General features: G+C 39.1%; 1 protein-coding gene across 2 annotated transcripts in view; it reads left to right on the top strand.

The window, feature by feature from the left end:
* Window positions 1-19,610, top strand: part of TTC6 (tetratricopeptide repeat domain 6) — a 217,927-nt gene that overhangs the window by 12,875 nt on the left and 185,442 nt on the right. For both annotated transcript variants that reach the window (XM_005561122.4, XM_073998505.1), the window contains one exon: window positions 14,635-15,588. In XM_005561122.4, the coding sequence (XP_005561179.3) occupies window positions 14,635-15,588 (954 nt within the window). The remainder of the gene's footprint in view (window positions 1-14,634; window positions 15,589-19,610) is intronic.

The following is a 19,610-nucleotide window of genomic DNA, read 5'->3' on the forward strand; positions in this document are numbered from 1 at the left end:
CAATATGAAGTAAAGACATGATTTTAGTATTTATTTCCCAAGTATATAAACCTTTAGGTGGGCCCTAATTGTGAGGAGACTCAAATTCTCTTTGGAGAACTGTGTTTGGACTTTGTTCTGTGGTGATACATCAAAGGTGTGGGAGCTGGAAAGTCACACTGGCCATACTTTCATTAATGCTGTAGTGAACTACAGGGGGTTTCAAAGCTGGGTGGCAAGGGGACTGGTAGGTGGTGGTTGGAAAGTGGCAAAAGTTAGAGGAAATCATAGTGTTTCAATGACTATTGAATGATTTTATGCTGCTCTTTTGAGTCTAATTGCCCTCTCTTTAAGATGGTACTAGAAGTGTTAACATTTCCATATGAAGTCATTACAACATCAACAAGTTTGAAATACCTTTAACTCAATAACTAACTCCTCCTCCTCCCACTTCTTCTGTCTCCCACTCTCACCTTTTTAAAATGAAACTAGATCTGCCAGGCACAGTGGCTCCTGCCTGTAACACCAGGCACTTTGGGAGGCAGAGGTGAGAGGATTCCTTGAGCCCAAAAGCTCAGCTCTGGGCAGCGTAGAGACCCCTGTCTCTAATATATATAAAATTAGCTGGGCATCCTGGTACACTCCTGTAGTTCCAGCTACTTGGGAGACTGAGGCAGGAGGATTGCTTGAGCCTGGGAAGGCGGCAGTGAGCCGTGTTTGCCCCACTGCCCACCAGCCTGGGTGACAGAGTGAGACCCTGTCTCAATCAATCAATCAATCAATCAATCAACTAGACCTAGAACAGAGATTCCTAGCACAGGATTACTAGCTAGGGGACCTCAGGTGAATTCCTTAATCTCTTTGTATAATCTCTTATCTGTACAATGAAGATGATAATACTACCTAGCTCATGGATTGTATTATCCTATGACATGGATACCTGTGTCCTTAGTTACTGTTTTTTGATTACATAAAGTGTTAATGAACAATATTTATTTGTCATTTAAATTGTTTCCTGACTATATGATAGACATATTTCAAGGTTATATTAATTTGAATATTTTTTCAATTTAGGAACATGGCATGTATATTATTTTTGTGCATCTTTTGCGATAGTACCATGAACAATTAGTCACTTCACAAGCACTTTGGCTGCTTGCTTATTATTTTGATTAGGAGGGAAAAGTAATTTACTCCTGGCCTGAAGGGGCTGCCCATGCAGAGTGCTCACAGGGCAGTGAGATGTGATGTAAATGCAGTAACATCGCAGGGTTGGCAGATCTTCTTCTGTAGAATGCTTCTCATCTTGACAGCATTCAGCAACCATTTTTGAACACATTGTGTTAGGGAGTGAAATAACAGACCTTAGAGGTTGGATTATGATCTCCATTTTATAGACGAACATGCAGAAACCCAGAGAGGAAAAGCAACTGGCCCACATGGTAAAGCTGTGTGTCCCACCCTGGCTTTGTCTGTCTCTAGAGCAGGAGCTTCCTTCTGGAGGCCTGAGGATGCATCAGTCTCCAAAGCAAGGCTGTTCAGAGGCCCCTCTCTAGGGAACTGTGCAGCACAAGACTTTCATCTTGGACTTCCGGGAAACACGTTGCCCTCTTCCAGGACAGATCTTACGGAGGATCTCTAGAACGTTTATTTCTTATTTTGACTCTTCATGACAACAAACTCCAGTACATTTTATCTGCCATTCTCCCACATCATTTTTTAGTTGCCTGAATTTGGAGAGAAGGGTTGGTACAGAGGAACAGAAAATAAACATGTGCGGTTCTGCTAAGTGTACTGAGCAAAGCACATTCATCTACACTATATTATCTAATTGGTTTTTCTTTTTCTTTTTGAGCTGTTAAAAAATGGTGAGATATTACACAAGAAAATGAACACAATAGAAAACAATGGTTTATCACAAAGAGAAAATCTGAGAAGCCATCACCAAGGTTAAAAGTAGAATGTTGCTAGCATCCCGACTGCCCTGGTACTGCCTGCCCACTTACCATCACCGTCCCACTCCCAAGATGGCTACTCTCTGGACTTCTATGGTTATTACTTTCTTCTGTTTATTTGTAATATACCAGCTGAGCCTACGTTCATAAGCACCACAGTTTTTGAACTTTGTGTGCTGAAATCATACAGTATGTACCCCTCCGTGTCCGGCTTCTTCGCTCAACATTATGTTTGTGAGACATTCATCTGTGTTGCTCCCCAAAGCTGAAGGTTTAAGTCTCGGGGTCCAGTATTATTCTTTTAAACGTAGAAAGAGCAAGAGTGTTAAGTAAGCAGTTGGTTAAGTTCCGTAAAAGCTGCCAATCCAGGCGGCTTCAGTCCAGGAGGCTCTTCCGGAGCAGTGTCTTTTAGCGCCCGGAGAAGTGAGGCCTGGGTTTGGGGTCCAAGTCCGAGGTTGCCCTGGAGCGGGTCCCGCAAGGCGGGTGCACTTGAGGCAGGCGCCACGGTGCTGGAGGCTCCTACAGGGCTGAGGCGCGGGAGAGGCGGGGCCGGGGAGGGCGCGCGGCTAGTTGCTGGGCGACGGAACGCGTCCTTTCTTCCGTGGAGCCAGTCGAGCCCACCCAGCCAGTCGAGCCCACCCGGCCCCTCGGCACCGGAAGGGCCTGTTGCACACAGGCCGAGCGGCGGGGCCAATCTCACCGCCACCTGAATGGGAGCGGAGGCGCCATCGAGGCCGGGTGAGAGGAGGACGCGGCCTGGGGCGCGGTGACTTCGTGTGGGCGCTTTGCGAAGGAGAGGTGCGTTGTTTGGGCGGAGTGGTTGTCCACTCTGTTCCGCGTGGCTATTTCGTTGTGGCAGGTTCACCCCGGCAGAAATCAGGGTAGAAGGGGCTGGGGCACTGGGGCTGGAGTTTGGGCTGCCTTTCGTGGGAGAATGACCACGGGTTGAAGAGGAGCTGGGAGGATTGAGAACCTGGTGGAATGGAGAGGTAGGTGTACGACGCCAGACCGGGCTGTGGGGACAGGAGAAAAAGAGGCTAGGAAGGAGAAAGAGGGGGATTCAAAGAGACTTCGGGAGGTGAAAGGTCACAGTGGAGGTACTTTAATTTCCATCTACCTGACCTCTGCTGTTCCTTTACAGGGCAGCTTGTTTTGAGTAAACCTTAGCCACCATTAGGTGACTGCTCTCACTAGGGTCAATGTATGCAGTTTCAGAATAGAGAGCAGTTGCCTGAGCTTGGCTCTAACTCCTTGATGGACGGTGAGACACTGTGGGCTTAATGCCAGGATTGTTGGCATTGAAGCCCACAGATCCACAATGGAACTGTTGCAAACTACTGTTGCAGAAATTTAAAGGAGATCAATAGTTTTTTTGTTTTGTTTTGTTTTTTTGTTTTTAACATGCAAATCTCAAAGTTGAACAAATTGCTTTTTTCGTATCTACAACTTTATAGAGGCATAATTTATATTCAGTAAACTGCACAAATGAACAATTGTACAATATACAAGGTACAGGCATACAATTTGATGAGTTTTGACAGATGCATACACCTTTGAAACATTTCCTGCAATCAATATAACTGAACCTTTTTATTCTTCTGCCCTCTTTGCTCTTCATCCCTGCTTTTAGCCCACACCCTGCAACCAGTCACATATCTGCTGTGTGACACTATAGAATAGGTTGTATTTTCTAGAATTTTATATGCAAGAAAGCATACAGTATATGCCCATTTGTGTCTGGCTTCCTTACTTGGCATAATGATTTGCCATGACCTTTTCCTTAATTACTGTAGCTTACTGTAGTAGGTTTTGAAATTGGATAGTGCAAGTCCTCCAGCCTCTTCTTTTTAAAAATCACATTGGTGATTTTAAGTCATTTGAATTTATGTATACATTTTAGATTCAGCTAGTAATTTCTATTTAAAAACCTGCTGTATTTTTTATTGGGATTGCATTGACTTTATAGATCTATTTGGAAGAATTGTGATTTTAAGAATATTGAGTCTTCCAATCTATGGACCTGGTATGTCTTCATTTATGTAGATCTTTAATTTCTGTAAATAATGTTTTGTAATTTTCAGTGTAGAGATTTTGGACATTTTTTGTTACATTAATTCCTAAATGTTATGTTTTGTGGAGGCACTAGTGTAAGTGGAATTTAAAAAATATTTTCCAGTTGTTTGCTGCTACTATATAAACATGGAACTGATTTTGTATGTTGCTAACTGTGTATTGTGCAACCTTTATATTTTCACTCATTAGGACATATAGATTTTTGTAGATTCCTCAGGATTTTTACCCTAAAAATTATGTCATCTGCAAATAGGGGCACTTTAACCTTTTCCTTTTCAATCTTTATTACTTTTATTTCTTTATCTTGCCATATTGCAATGGCTAAGACCTTCAGTATGATGTTGGATATGCATGAAAAGAGTGAGATATTTTTTCCTTGTTTCCAACTTTAGGAGGAAAGCATAAATATAATGTTAGCTGTAAAGTTTTTGTAGATTTTCTTAATTAGATTGAGGACATTCCCTGTGATTCATAGTTTGCCTAAAGCTACTAATTTATTTTTATCCTGAATGGTTGTTGAATTATTTCAAATATTTTTTCACTACCAAAATAATCATATTGTTTTCATGTACTCTGTTAATATAGTGAATTATATTGATTTTCAAATAAATATAATAAATCAAGATACTTAAATCAATTTTTCAACCCTTGGATAAATCTATTTGGTCAAAATGTATTATCCTTTTCAAAAATATATTTTTGGATTTGATTTGCTAATATTTTGTTAATGATTTTTGCCTATATGCTCCTAAGGAATATTAGTATGTAATGTTCTTTCTTTCAAAAAAGCCTTTGTCAGGTTTAGTATTATGGTTATGCAGGTATCATAAAATAAATTTTCCTTCCTCCTCTATTTGCTGAAATAAATGTATGTAAGATGGGTGTTATTTCTTTCTTGAATATTTGAGAGAACCATCCAGGGCTGGAATTGTCCTTGTGGTAAGATTTTTTGATAACAGATAAAATTTTTTAAAAATATAGAGCTATTCAGATTTCCTGTTTCTTGTGTTAGTTTTGTTAAGTTGTAATTTTCAGAATTGCCCATTTTGTCTAAATTGTTAGATGTTGTTGGTGTAGTGTTGTTTATCACATTTTTAAAATTGTCCTTTAATATCTTTAGGTTCTGTAGTGAAATCCTCTCTTTCATTCCTGATATTGGTGATTTTTGTTCTCTTAAACAGTCTAGTCAGATGGGTTTTTAAATTCTGTTGAAATTTTAGAAGAACCAACTCTTGACTTAATTTTCTCAATTCTTTTTCTGTTTTCCATGTGATTGATTTATATCCTTATATTTATTATTTCATTCCATTACTTTGAGTATACGTTATTCTTCTTTTCCTAGATTCTTAATGTGGAACTTTAGGTTATTGATTTTAGACCTTTCTTCTTTTTGATTTCATCATATAGGGTATAAGTTTCCTTCTAAACACTGCTTCAGCTACACCCCACACATTCTGATATGTTGTGTTTTCATTATTTTTCAGTCTAAAATATATTCTATGATTTAATAATATCTTTTGTTTTCAATTTACTTACCTGTTGGCTTTTTAGTTGCACTTCTTTGCATTACTTTAAAAATGGTTTCTCTAGTAATTACAATACACATCCTTAACATTTCAAAGTCTACTTAGAGTTAATATTGAACTAGTTCACATAAAATGCAGAAACTATACAACCATATAGTTCTTTTGCCCACGCCTATCCCAGTCTTTTTGGTTCTTGTCATATGTACTGCACCTACTTACATAAACATTCCACAACACAATATTATACTTTTTATACATTATTTTTAAACTTAAGAGAAAAAAAATAGCTTCATGTACTTATTCAGACATTTGACACATTTCTCATCTTCATTCATTTTTAAAGATTTAAATTTCCTTCTGGTATCATTTCTCTTCTCCCTGAAGACCATTCTTTAGCATTTCTTGTAATTTCTATTGGCTGGTGAGTAATTCTCTTAGATTTTTTGTTTTATCTGAATATGTCTTTATTTTGTTTACCTTTTAAAAAAGAATATGCATGCTAGATATAGAATACTTGGTTGACAGTTTAAATTAATCAATTTATTTATTTATTTATTGAGACAGAGTCTTGCTGTGTTGCCCAGGCTGGAGTACAGTGGCACAATCTTGGCTCACTGCAGCCTTTGCCTCCTGGGTTCAAGAAGTGTTCTTGCTTCAGCCTCCCAAGCAACTGGGATTACAGGTGCCCAGCACTGTGCCCAGCTAATATTTGTATTTTTAGTAGAGACGGAGTTTCACCATGTTGGCCAGGCTTCTCTCAAACTCCTGACCTCAGAAGATCTGCCTGCCTGGGCCTCCCAAAGTGCTGGGATTACAGGCATGAGCCACTGCACCTGCTCTGGGTTTACAGTTAAAAAAATCTTTTAGCATGTTACAAATCCTGTTTCCCTGTCTTCTGTTCTTAGGGATGTCTGATGAGAAGTCCATGGTCTTTGAATTATTGTTTTCCTGTCAATAACGTGTTGTTTCTTTCTGTCTGCTTTTGAATTTTATCTTTGAATTTGTTTTTTATCACTTTACATATGATTTGCTTTACATTTATTCTGGTTGAGTTTCACTGAGCTTCTTGAATTTATAAATTTGTCTTTCTTCAAATTTAGGAAGTTCTCAAACATAATTATTTTTTATTTTTTGAGACAGATTCTCTCTTTGTCACTCAGGATGCTAGAGTGCAGTGGAGCAATCATTCTCCTTTTTCCTTGGGATACTAATTATCTGAATGTTAGTGCTTTTTGGTATTATCCTTACAGGTATCTCAGGCTTTCTTTTTTCTCTTTTCTTATAATGGATAATTTCTGTGCATTTATCTTTAAACTCAGTTACTCTTTTCTCTGATATCTCCATTTTCCTAATCAATTTTTTTTGAAAATGTATTTTCAGGTATAAAATTTCTATTTTTATTTTTTTAATTTCTCTGCCAAGATTTTCTTATTAATTTCTAGCATATTTTCCTTTACTTCATTGAGCATAGTTATAATGGTTGCTTTAATGTCCTTTTCTAATAATCTCAACATCTGAGTCATTTCTAGAATGGGATCTGTTCAATTTTCTTTTTCTTTTTATTAATCTCTAGCATATTTTCCTTTACTTGATTGGGCATAGTTATGAGAGTTGCTTTAATTTAAGTCCTTTTCTAATAATCTCAACATCTGAGTAATTTCTGGACTGGGATCTGTTTATTATCTTTACCTCTGAGAATGAGTCAATTTTCCCAAGTCTTTTCATGCCAAGTATTTTTGGACTATATCCTGGACATTGTGAATGTTTTATCATGTAGAGTCTAGGTTCTGTCATATCCTTTCTGAAGAATGTTGTTGTTTCCCATTTAGCAGGCATTTCACCAGTCAGTTAAACTCACCGTAAGACCTGTCTTACTCTGCGGTTGGTGGTTCAGTTCAGCTCTTTAAGCCTTTGCTGTGCTACTTTGAGTTTGTCTTGCATATACATGAATCAAAGGTCAGTCAGAGATATGTGGGGTTTAGAAGAATTTGGGGATTATCTTCTCTGGGTCTATTCCCTCCAGAATTTCTCTCTCAGTTCTCAGTGATGTTTGTTGTCTGGGTTCCTTTCCCTGATTCTTATGGCTAGAATAATGAAGGGCTTCCTATCAATGTTTTTGACACTTGCACTATGCCATTCTGCAATTATGGACTGTGTTTGAAGAAAAACCACAATAAACCAGAAACTTCTCTCCAGGCCAGTTTACACAAATGTTGACTTTCCTCCACAATCTTCCTGTTTTATTTACTCTGAAGAATTCTTAGGTCAATAAAAAAATATTTTGTCCAGACTTTATATGTTGTTGTGAGGAATTGGTCTGTAAAGATGCATCTGTGAATTAGCCAGGCATGGTGGCGGCTCCCTGTAGTCCCAGATACTCAGGAGGCTGAGATAAGAGAGTGGCGTGAACCCAGGAGGCAGAGCTTGTAGTGAGCTGAGATCACGCCACTGCACTCCAGCCTGGGCGACAGAGTGATACTCCATCTCAACACTGCACTCCAGCCTGGGCGACAGAGTGATACTCCATCTCAACACTGCACTCCAGCCTGGGCGACAGAGTGATACTCCATCTCAACACTGCACTCCAGCCTGGGGGGCGACAGAGTGATACTCCATCTCAGAAAAAAAAAAAAAAAAAAAAAGAGATGCATCTATGGCTCTTCAACAAATTGCATTTGAAACTGAGAGCAGGCAATATTTTAATATGTCAGAAGTACGATGACCATTAAACACACACACACATATCATTTTATTTTTATTTATTCTTTAAAAATTTTTATTTAAGACAGTCTTTGTCACCCAGGCTGGAGTGCAGTGCCACAATGATGGCTCACTGCAGCCTTGACCTCCTGGGCTCAAGCAATCCTTCTACCTCAGCCTTCTGTCTAGCTGGGACCAGAGGCATGTGCCACCATGCCTGGTTAATCTTTTATTTTTTGTAGAGATGGGGTCTCCCTATGTTGCCTTATTTGGTCTTGAACTCCTGGGCTCAAGTGATTCTCCCTTCTTGGCCTCCCAAAGAGCTGGGATCACAAGATGAGCCACTGCACCTGGCCACATTTTATTTTTAAATTTTGGCTTTTTAAGCAATTAAAGGGAGTCCAAGAAGGGAAGATAGAAAATGGGGAGAAGAAAAAGGCAGGGGAGTATTTTGTTGTTTCATTAGCTGTTATGTATTTATATATGTATGTATTTTTGAATGTAAGTATACATTCACAAGGGATATAGGCATATTCTAGATGACTGTTATAAAGGGCTGAGGTTTTATAGTTATTGAAATTTCTGTGAGCTTTTGAAGAGCTTAGAGAGAAACCTTTTCTGAGCCTGAAAAATAGCATTTTTTCTATTTTCTATATCCTTGTAAATGAGCACATGTAAGTGGTTTTTACTATTATTGATATTAACAGGATTAAAGGCAGCAAAACAAGTATAGAAAGTGCAGAAAAATAGAAATAAATCACTGGTTTCCCATTCTTTCAGCAAAATTATTAATGTGTTTATATATTTCTTTTGAGGCTTTTTTTTTGTAAATGACAATGAGGGCACAAACAGATCTCATTTCTCCCACTGATATTTCAAAAGCAAGTATTGTTTTCAGAATATTTTTGTTTTCCTTGCAAGGCTGAAGATTTCACTAAATGAGATAGATTGTCTTTGGGCTAAGAAGTTTGTTTTGGAACTTTAGTACTGTGCATTGGAAATTGACATTGGCCTGAAGTTTAGGAAGTATGTCAATTGAGATGATATTTGATTATGGACCTAGGAAAACCCAAATCTTGTTCTTAATATGTTATCCTTCTCAGTGTGGTCCCCTGACTACATATAGGAAGAGGTCAAGGTCAGGTAATCCATATTACTTTCTGGGCCCATTCCTAATGTAATACTCTGATGAGTTAGGCCTAACATATGCAGACTGCTTTCCCTTTGTGAGGTGGGTTTGTGTAGCTTGGAACCAAGTCATGTGGTAATCTCCATTTATTTCGACTTTAGTTATAGTCTAGAGCAAAGTTTTGGATTTTCTGTTCCAATAGGAGAAATAAACACAACTGCAAGAACCAGAGAGCAACCTGCAATGGTCTAGAGAATTCAAGTGGGCAGCCCTGCCTGAGTCTTTAGCCATTTTTGGCTGGAGAACTTTCTTCTGATGGCTGACCCGGCCTTGTGAGAGAGAAGAAAAGGCTGGCTCTTGACGCTTCTGACTACTTCACTGCTCAGGCCTTGAACCTCCTGGCAGAAGAGAAAGGAAAAGGCATAGACAGATTTTTAAGAGCATTGTCCCATTTTAAAGGGTAGGGTAAACATAATCAGCCTGGTTTGTGAGCTGCCTATTTGACACATCATGTAGATGAATACTTTCTCCTTCAGAGACAACTACATTATTTTTCCCTTGGTATCTCCAAGCTAGAACTAGTTTCTCTTAGTAAATTGCTCCTTTGAAAAAGAGAACATGCTATTTTCTCACGAGAATGAATGTTTAAAAGTCATTTTATGTATTTTGTGTTGTAGGAGTGGGTAGGGGAATAAAGGCACTTAGCTTTGATGGACTGGCCCATGAAGCACTGGTATACCACTCATCTTGAATGCACAATGGAAGTTCCTGTTGAATTTAGAAGTTCTATTTCCTGTTGGTTTAATTTTAGATAGAAAGAGCAACTTTCCTGTTAAGAACTCATGGGAATGTACTAAGAAGTGTTAAACAATGAACAGTTGTTAAACTTCAATAGCAAACAAAAGGCCTGGGAGAAGTGAGAAAGCAGGAACTAAGAAATAAAAGGGAAGTGTGAGTGGGAGAGTCAAGTCAGATTCTCATCAGGTACTAATGTACTTCTGGTCTGTGCTCTGTTCCAGTTACTACCTTTCAACCTTTTGCAGGAAGAAATGCAGATAGTGTTGATATGAACATATTGCCACCTGTGCAAACAATAACAGTCAAAATACTGGGGGAGGGGGTGCGATTATACAGCATTTTTTAAAGTAGGGAAACTTTCTTAAGGGCTTTAGAAATAATTTCTATTGTTCATATCCTATGGTCTGGAAAACTGGCAACAGATAATTTTCACTATTTAACATGAACCCTTCGTATGGATAGAATTGAATTGCCCAAGGTCTAGTCAGTGATGGAGCTAGGTAAAGAAAGAAAGCCTATTGATTCCCAGATATGATGAGCTCTTCATGTAGCGGGGTCTTCAATTAAAAGCAATAAGACTATATTTGGAGGATAAACAGGAGATTTTCTTCATACTATCAAACATCATGATAAATGAATAATTACAATTGTAAAGATAATTATTTCATGAATTGATATGAGTCCAACTAAGAAATGTAGATAAGTGATAAAAATGCAAAGTAAAATAAAAATATGTTTTCCTTTAAGTTTTAAGTCCATATGGATTTATTTGGGTACCTGTCATGAAATACACCAAAAAATTGCACCAAATAGCTGTGTAGTAGTCTCAGCACAATTTATTGAAAAATTCTTTTATCATCAATTTAACTAATATTTCATCCTTTTTCTCACTTTCTCAGTGTACTTATTGATTTTAGCAGGAGGTTTTCAATTCTAATTATTGTATCTGTAAATCTTTAATCTGGTTGCTCTTCATTGAGCAAGAAGTGCTGCCTCATTTCTGTTTTCCTTTCTTTTTTTTGGCTAATCCAGCCTGTTTATTATTTCGAATGAATCCAGAATTACCTTTCAAAGTTCAAAATATCATTTTCAGAGTTTTGCATTGGCATGAAACCAATACAGTATTTTGGTAAGGCCTGATATAATTAAAATATTTGGTCTTTCCATCAAGGAACATTAACTTCCTATTTAGTTGAATCTTTCTTCAATATCCTTCAGTAAAATTTAAAAATTTTAATCATGTAGTTTCAGTACATGTTTTTGTTAGGTTTATGCCCAGATACTTACTTTAAAAATACTACAAATGAAATTTTACCATTATAGTAAAAACATTGTTTTACATCTGTTGCCCAGGCTAAAGTCCATTATGTTTTTGATGAGACCATTTTGGTATAAAGAAATTATTGGGGGATATATATAAAATATATATTATATATAAGGTATTATATAAATATGTAAATTATATCTAATATATATTATACATAAATTATATATAATATATATCAGTTACATATAATATAATATAGTATAAATTATATGTAATATATTATATAAAAATATATAATATATAATATATGTAAATTATATATAATATATAATATGTAAATACATATAAATTATACATAATATATTATATATAAAATTATATAAAAATATATAAAAATATATAATATATAATATATAAAAATTATATATAATATATAATATAATATATAAAAATATAAAAACATATAAATTATATATAAATATATAAATTATAATATATAAATATATTAATTATAATATATTAACTATATAATATATAAATATATAATAAAATTATTATATATAAATAATATATTATATATAAATTATATATAACTATATTCTGCAAGGGATTTGAATTTAAAATATATAATATATATTATATATAATATAAGGATATAAGGATATAAGGATGGAAATTCTCTAGGATATCATCCAGGAGAACTTCCCCAACCTAGTAAGGCAGGCTAACATTCAAATTGAGGAAATACAGAGAATGCCACAAAGATACTCTTTGAGAAGAGCAACTCCAAGACACATAATTGTCAAATTCACCAAAGTTGAAACCAAGGAAAAAATGTTAAGGGCAGCCAGAGAGAAAGGTCAGGTTACACACAAAGGGAAACCCATGAGACTAACAGCAGATCTCTCGGCAGAAACTCTCCAAGCCAGAAGAGAGTGGGGGCCAATATTCAACATTCTTAAAGAAAAGAATTTTCAACCCAGAATTTTGTATCCAGCCAAACTAAGTTTTATAGTGAAGGAGAAATAAAATTATTTACAGACAAGCAAATGCTTAGAGATTTTGTCACCACCAGGCCTGCCCTACAAGAGATTTTGAAGGAAGCACTAAACATGGAAAGGAACAACAGGTACCAGCCATTGCAAAAACATGTCAAAATGTAAAGTTCATCGATGCTAGGAAGAAACTGCATCAACTAGCGAGCAAAATAACCAGCTAATATATATTACATATTACATATAATATATAATATATAAAATATATATTATGTATAATTTATATATTATATATTATTATATATTTATATATAAATTATATATTACATATTATAATATATATTTATATATAAATTAATAATAATATACATTAAATATATATTATATATATTTTACATTCAAATGCCTTGCAGAATCCTATTAGAGTTCTAGTGTCGGTGTTTTCAGTAGATAATCATATCTGGAAATAATGATGACATTCCAGAGGTGTTTCTGCCTTACTGTTTTATTTATTTTCAAAGAAACTTGACCTTGAGTGTTCTCTAAAGACTTATTATTCTTCTAGTTCATTGTATTTTGTTTTACTTTCATTGTTTTACCCTGATTTCTTGAAATGCTCCTCTTGGTGTGTTCTGTGGAACACTGTCCTCTTCATTTTTCTAACTCTCTGATTGCTCTTGCCCCTGCCACCTCACACAGGTAAGTATGCCACAGAACCTGTCATTGGTCCCCTATTTATATTTACTGCTAGCCTGGCTTTGGGTAATGATCTTTTAAGATCTCAAAATGTACTTATGATCATAGCTAGCTGGCCCTGCTGAATAACAGAATTTTTAAAAATTGTAGTTAAAATACACATAACAAAATTTGTCCTCTTAAACATTTTCAAGTGTACAGTTCAGTGAATAATAGAAGTTTTGTTATGACTAAGACGTCATTAGGCTGACTCAAAGTCCCTATTTTTTGAAGGAGTTTTCATTGCTCCCATTTATTCCTAATCATTGGCCAGGTCCTGTCAGTTTTACCTAGCTTTGTCTCTATTTTTACTCTGCTTCATTATCAATGCCAGACTCAGGCTCCAGCTACCAGATTCTTACTTGTCCTTCCAGGCTTTATTCCGTTTTCTACTCAATATATCGTTACTTTTCTGCTAAAAATTTAGAGTGGTTTCCAGTAGCTCACAGAAAAAGTACAGAGAGTGGCACTGAAGGCCTCATAATCTAGCTGCAGCCCATCCTGAGGTTTCTCGCATTCCCTTCCTACATGTTGCTGTGACTTAGATGACACTTTGAGGGAGTGAGCTGGGTAAGGAAGGGGACACCTGGGACCAGTTGGAGAGGGAAGGGGAAACAGCTGTCTAGCCACAGGAGCTGGGATTTGGCCCTTGCACTGACAGACCCTTCATTTTTCTTTTTTTCTGAGAAACTGCAAATCTGAATTGGTATATGAAAATCTTCCAATTTAAAATAGTTGGCTATGAATTAAGATTGTGGAAGTAAGCCAGACATGGTTGCTCACACCTGTAATTTCAACACTTTGGAAGGCTGAGGTGGGAGGATGGCGTGAGCCCAGGAGTTAGAGACCAGCCTGGGAAACACAAAGAGACGGAATCTCTACAAACAAAGTATTAGCTGGATGTGGTGTACCACATTTGATCACAGCTACTCAGGAGGCCGAGGTGGGAGGATCGCTTGAGCCCAGGAGGCAGAGACTGCACTAAGCCATGATCATGCCATTGCTCTCCAGCCACTTGGGCAACAGAACGAGATCTTGTCTCAAAAAAAGAAAAAATTGTTGAAATACTCTGAACAATACGGGCTGAATGATCCAGGCCTCAGGCCACAGTTTGTGGCCTTCATTCTGTTGTAGCAGGGGTCCTGGGGATTTTCTAAGCTATGCTTAGTACGATACTACTTGCCTGGAAGTGAAACATTACATTAGAGTTTAAAGAAATGTTAAAAGAAATCCAATAGAGGTTTGGGAAACTTCCACCGAAAAAAATGACTGCTTTAGAGGTTTTTCATGGTTCTTGTGAAATGGCCAATAGGTGGACATAAAATTACATGATAATATTACCCACTTGTGCCTCAGGGAGCACAGTGAGGTTCTATTATGAGAAGATTTGCTGAGCTAGAATTTTATTCCAGTTTTGTTTTGTATTTATGTATATACGCACACCACACATATGATTGTTTTGGGGCTTACTTTACAGGTCAAATTTATCAAGATGTCCACGATCCCGAGGCACTTTGGCCTGAAATACAAAGAGGAATCCTATATGTTTAAAGAGCTTGAGAAGGTTCGGCAGGAAACTAAAAAGGATTTTCTCCGATTCAAGCAGAAGTTGGCCTCCAAGCCGGCTGTAGATGAAAGGCCAGTCCACAGCCTCTATGCCCCCGGCGCGGCCCGCCCCGAGCGCGTTTCCTGCGCCGCAGCCCGGACGTCGAGAGGGTCCCCTTCGGCTAAAGGCCCTGCAATGTCCGCGGCCGCCCTCCTGCAGGAGGTGCTCGGAGGCGCGCCGCGGCCCTCGGGCCTGGGTGAGGCGGCGGCTCCAGGCAAGACCTTGTCGTTTCGCCCCCGGGACTTTTACTTGCGGAGCTCCGCGTTCCTACGGCATCAGACCCTGAAAAAGCCGCCAGTCATCGCCTCGGGGTTCGGCACGGCCAGACCCGTGGTCCTGCTGCCACCGCCCGAGCCGCCCGTGAAGCGCAGAGCGTGCAGGGTATTGGGGAGCTCGCGGCACGCGGCCCCCAGGCCGGTCCTTGACCTGGGCAGGGGGCGCGAGGAGGGCCAGGAGGTAGCTCCTCTCTCAGGGCCCTGCATGGCCAAAGAGAGGAAGGTCAGCTCCATCTCCACAGAGGACGGTTACACGGATGTCAGCAGCGGGCGGAGGAAAGTGAGGATCCGCACCCACTTCATGAGCGAGAGCCGGGCCCGCGAGGCGCGGGAAGCGGCGGGGTTAGGAGCCCAGGGAGAACAGGAGAGCTTGCCGCCCAGCGACGCGCGGGAGGCCGCCTGGCAGGCGCTGCTGCCCGCCCGCGTGATCCCCACGTCCATCGAAGAGATCATCGCCTCGCTGCAGTCCGAGGCCCAGCTGGCCTCCGACCAGACCATCAAAGAGCTCATACGGAGCATCCTTGGCCAGAACTACGATATTAGAATGGAAGTAGGTGAACCAAAACCAGAGTAATGTTTCTCCCAAATGCAATTTGAGGTACATTGCATATGTAAGCGTAGTTTATTATGGATGCTATTTCGGTGCACAGGGTGTCATGTATTATAACACAAAAACACTGCGGCGTTATTCAACTTCTTTGCATTTTGTTTGAATTTTCCATTTGAATTTTTGAATTTTCTGTCTAGGGAGTGTATCCTCTTTTCAAAGCGAAGGAAACTGAGCGATGATCCCAAAAACTGATTCAGAGAACATTAGCTGAAGACTTCAGTAACACGTCACTAGTAGCCTTACCCTTCAAAGGTTTTGTGATTATTTACTATTAAAGGAACAGGCATTTTATGTGAAAAACTCTTTTTTTCTGTTACAGTTTAATATTAGCAGTAGTAAATTAAAGTAAAAGTGCATTTATATTCTAAGAAGATCAGCATATTACAATTTATAAGAATTCTGTACTTTCAGTGAAAATCATTCTCTTGAAACATTTTAAAAAATATTTTCTAGGTCTTCCCAATCATAGAGATTTGTAAGTGCGTCTTGTGTGCCAAACTCTATGGGACACACTATACATGCATTTTTGTCCCCATGACAACCCTATCAGGTCAACAGATACTAATAAAAGTCCTGTCTGACATGGGGGCCTTCTAGCTTTAGTGAAGTTAAAAAAGATTGGCACAGTGTTCTGGAGCTAATGCATGGCAGAGCTGGGATTCCACCCCAGGCAGTCTCATCCGAGACACTGAGCTGGAACCATGCCCGGGACAGCCCACTGATTCATTATGACTTGTCCTGGGTAGGAAGCTAAGCTAGATAGGGTCATATTTAAGTTTAAGGTATGTTGTCCATTATACAGACTTTGCTGTGGCAGGGACATTGACAGCAAAAGTAGTAACAAGGGAACTTGACCCCCAAACCCAAAGAAAGAAAGAAAGAAAAATATGAGACACAGTCTTTTTTGAGAATGACAGAAGCAAGAAGATTCTATTACTGTTCTTGGCTGCAGCTACAAATATCTTATTAGTACACAGAATACTGCTACTGCATTATGTCTTTAAAATTGTTTCAGCCCCAGAATACACTCTTGGCTGTGATTTAAGGAATGTGACCATAAAGGGAAGCAAAAACAGGTATGAGCAAGAGTCTCTGGTGTTGCCTTTGGCCTAATGTTTGTGGGCAGAGTATGACAAATGTTCTGAGTTGAGACTCACACCTCCCCATTGTTACTGAACAAGATCAGGGTGACTGCTCAGGCCATTTAAAAATGGGTATTTCTAGTTAGATTTTCTGTGAATCTAATAAGAAATCAGGGATGCCCAATGAAGAGCCTTAGCAAAGAGAGGAGAGGCCTCGGCGCCCCTTCTTCTGACATAGGCCCCATGCTCTATGACGTAGTTAAGGTACTTGACATGAAGAGGGGATGGTATTAGAAACTGGCCCAGAGGTCCCGTACGGTTGAGGAAAGTTATACCTCAGAGCAGTGTCCCATAAGAAAGATTGTATTTTGGCGGGCTCAAATGGACTTAGGGATATATGAAGAGAGACTATTAAATGAATAATGAACATTGCAGTGTATTCGGCTCTTCTACCAGAAGTGTTAATTCCTCTTGTGTATTCTTTTTTTTTTTTTTTTTTTTTTTTTTGACAGAGTTGTGCTCTGTCGCCCAGGCTGGAGTGAAGTGACACGGTCTCCGCTCGCTGCAACCTCCACCTCCCGGGTTCACACCATTCTCCTGCCTCAGCCTCCCGAGAAGCTGGGACTGCAGGCACCTGCCACTACGGCTGGCTAATTTTTTTGTATTTTTAGTAGAGACAGGGTTTCACTGTGTTAGCCAGGATGGTCTCGATCTCCTGACCTTGTGATCTGCCCACCTCGGCCTCCCAAAGTGCTGGGATTACAGGCGTGAGCCACTGTGCCTGGCCCCCCTTGTGTATTCTTTTTATGGCATTTATCCTACGTATTGTTTTATGTAGGAGAGTGGCATGGATCATGGAGCATTAGAATAAAGTGTATCTTGGACAGTATCAGGTATCTCAGTCCCATCCCTGCCTCTCATTATCTTGATTTTTTGAGTGCAGCCTGGATTTTGTTCTTGGCTTTTAAAATTTTGACACCCCCACCCCACAACAATTCCAGAAGATAGAACTTGCATTTCTTAAAGTAAAAGTGGCTTCGGAAGTTTTATTAGGGTGAAAAATGTACAATGGGGAATTTGTTGCAATGGCAATGGGTGGTAGGTGAGAGACAGTAATAAGAATGCAAGTATGGGCCCGGCGTGGTGGCTCACGCCTGTAATCCCAGAGCTTTGGGAGGCTGAGGTGGGTGGATCACCTGAGGTCAGGAGTTCAAGACCAGCCTGCCCAACATGGTGAAACCTCATCTCTACTAAAAATGAAAAAATTAGCTGGGCGCGGTGGCAGGTGCCTGTAATCCCAGCTACTTGGGAGGCTGAGGCAGGAGAATCGCATGAACCTGGGAGGTGGAGGTTGCAGTAAGCCAAGATCGTGCCATTGCACTCCAGCCTGGGAGACAACAGTGAGACTTTGTAAAAAAAAAAAAATGTAAGTATGCAAGTGTAAAAGTGGTATCCAAATTATGATTTGAAAAAATTCTTAAGATTAGAATAAGAATGTTTGTTTTAAACGTTTGGGGCTTATGTTAATGATGTTCTTTCCAGGAAAAACAAGGAACATGGTTCTTCCCTTTAGAAATCATAACTTGCAGCCACATAGCAATCCCTAGAGGGAAGCTGAGAGGTAAGATGATCTTGGCAGGCTGGACTGTCTTTGTTGAGAACTTGTTAAAGGACATTCCACACGCAGCACTTAGAGGTCCATAGTTACGTGGGCCTGGAGTTGCAAAGAATACGGAGGGTTAAACTTAGCTGTCAGATGTCAGACATCTAAACCAGGATTTCTCAACATTGGCACTCTTGACATTTTGGGTCACTTAATTTTTCATTGAGGCTGGCTGTCCTGTGAATTGTAGGATATTTCAAGGGATCCATGGCTTCTGCACACTAGATACTAGCAGCATCTCCCAAGTCATAACAATAAAAAATGTCTCCAGATGTTGCCAGATGAGCCCTTGAGGCGGGAGCAAAATTGTGCCATCCTCTTTTATCCAATCGAGAAACACTGACCTAAAAAGTATGCATATACCTTGGCAGGAGAAGTAGAAATGTTATGAATGTTTGTTTGTTTTGCTAAGACATTCAATAGCATCAGTCACAAAGATACATTCTAATTACACGAGGCTGGGATTCACAGACCACTTTCTAGATGTTAACTGGAGGATGAAGTATCCAGGTGGTCCTTGCTTCTGTCATGCATAGTTGTTTCTGATCATACAGCTCAAAAGGAAAATGGCTTAACGTGACCTAGATAAGAGAGAATTCATAGTCCAAGTCTCCTATAAGCAAATAATATACAGTCTACAAAAAAGTTATGTCATAAAACTTATGCTTATGTTTGCCTCAGGGAAGATGAAATAGATATCCTTTTTCTCTATTCTTCCTGCTTAGTAAAACTAACTATAAACCCTGAACATTGTATATAAAACAAATACCAGAAGACTCCAAAACATGAATAGCAGAAGACAGCACATCTAGGGACTTTGGGGCACAAGGAATGACCTGGTGGTGAATTCTCTGACTTTTCTTTTTTCCTAATTTCTCCCAGACTTGTAGCTAAAGAAGCTAGTAACATACATAGGAATGCCAATGGTTACAGCTGGAAAAAGCTGCAACAAAAGCCTGCTCTTTAGCCAAAAGATCAGGAAAGGGGCAGCCTAGCAAGACAAAAAGTTTTTAGACAATAACTATGTTACTCTGGCTAAATACTGCAGAAAAACCTGTGGCCCCACTCCCTCCCCACCCATCAAGCCTGGATGGGGAGCCTGTATTTCTGATATAATTTGGATATTTGTCCACACTCAAATCTTATGTCGAATTATAATCCTCAGTGCTGCAGATGGGGCCTGGCGGGAGGTGTTTGGGCCATGGTGGGATCCCCCA

The sequence above is a fragment of the Macaca fascicularis genome, chromosome 7 (assembly GCF_037993035.2).
Source record: "Macaca fascicularis isolate 582-1 chromosome 7, T2T-MFA8v1.1".
Classification (NCBI taxonomy): Eukaryota; Metazoa; Chordata; class Mammalia; order Primates; family Cercopithecidae; genus Macaca; species Macaca fascicularis.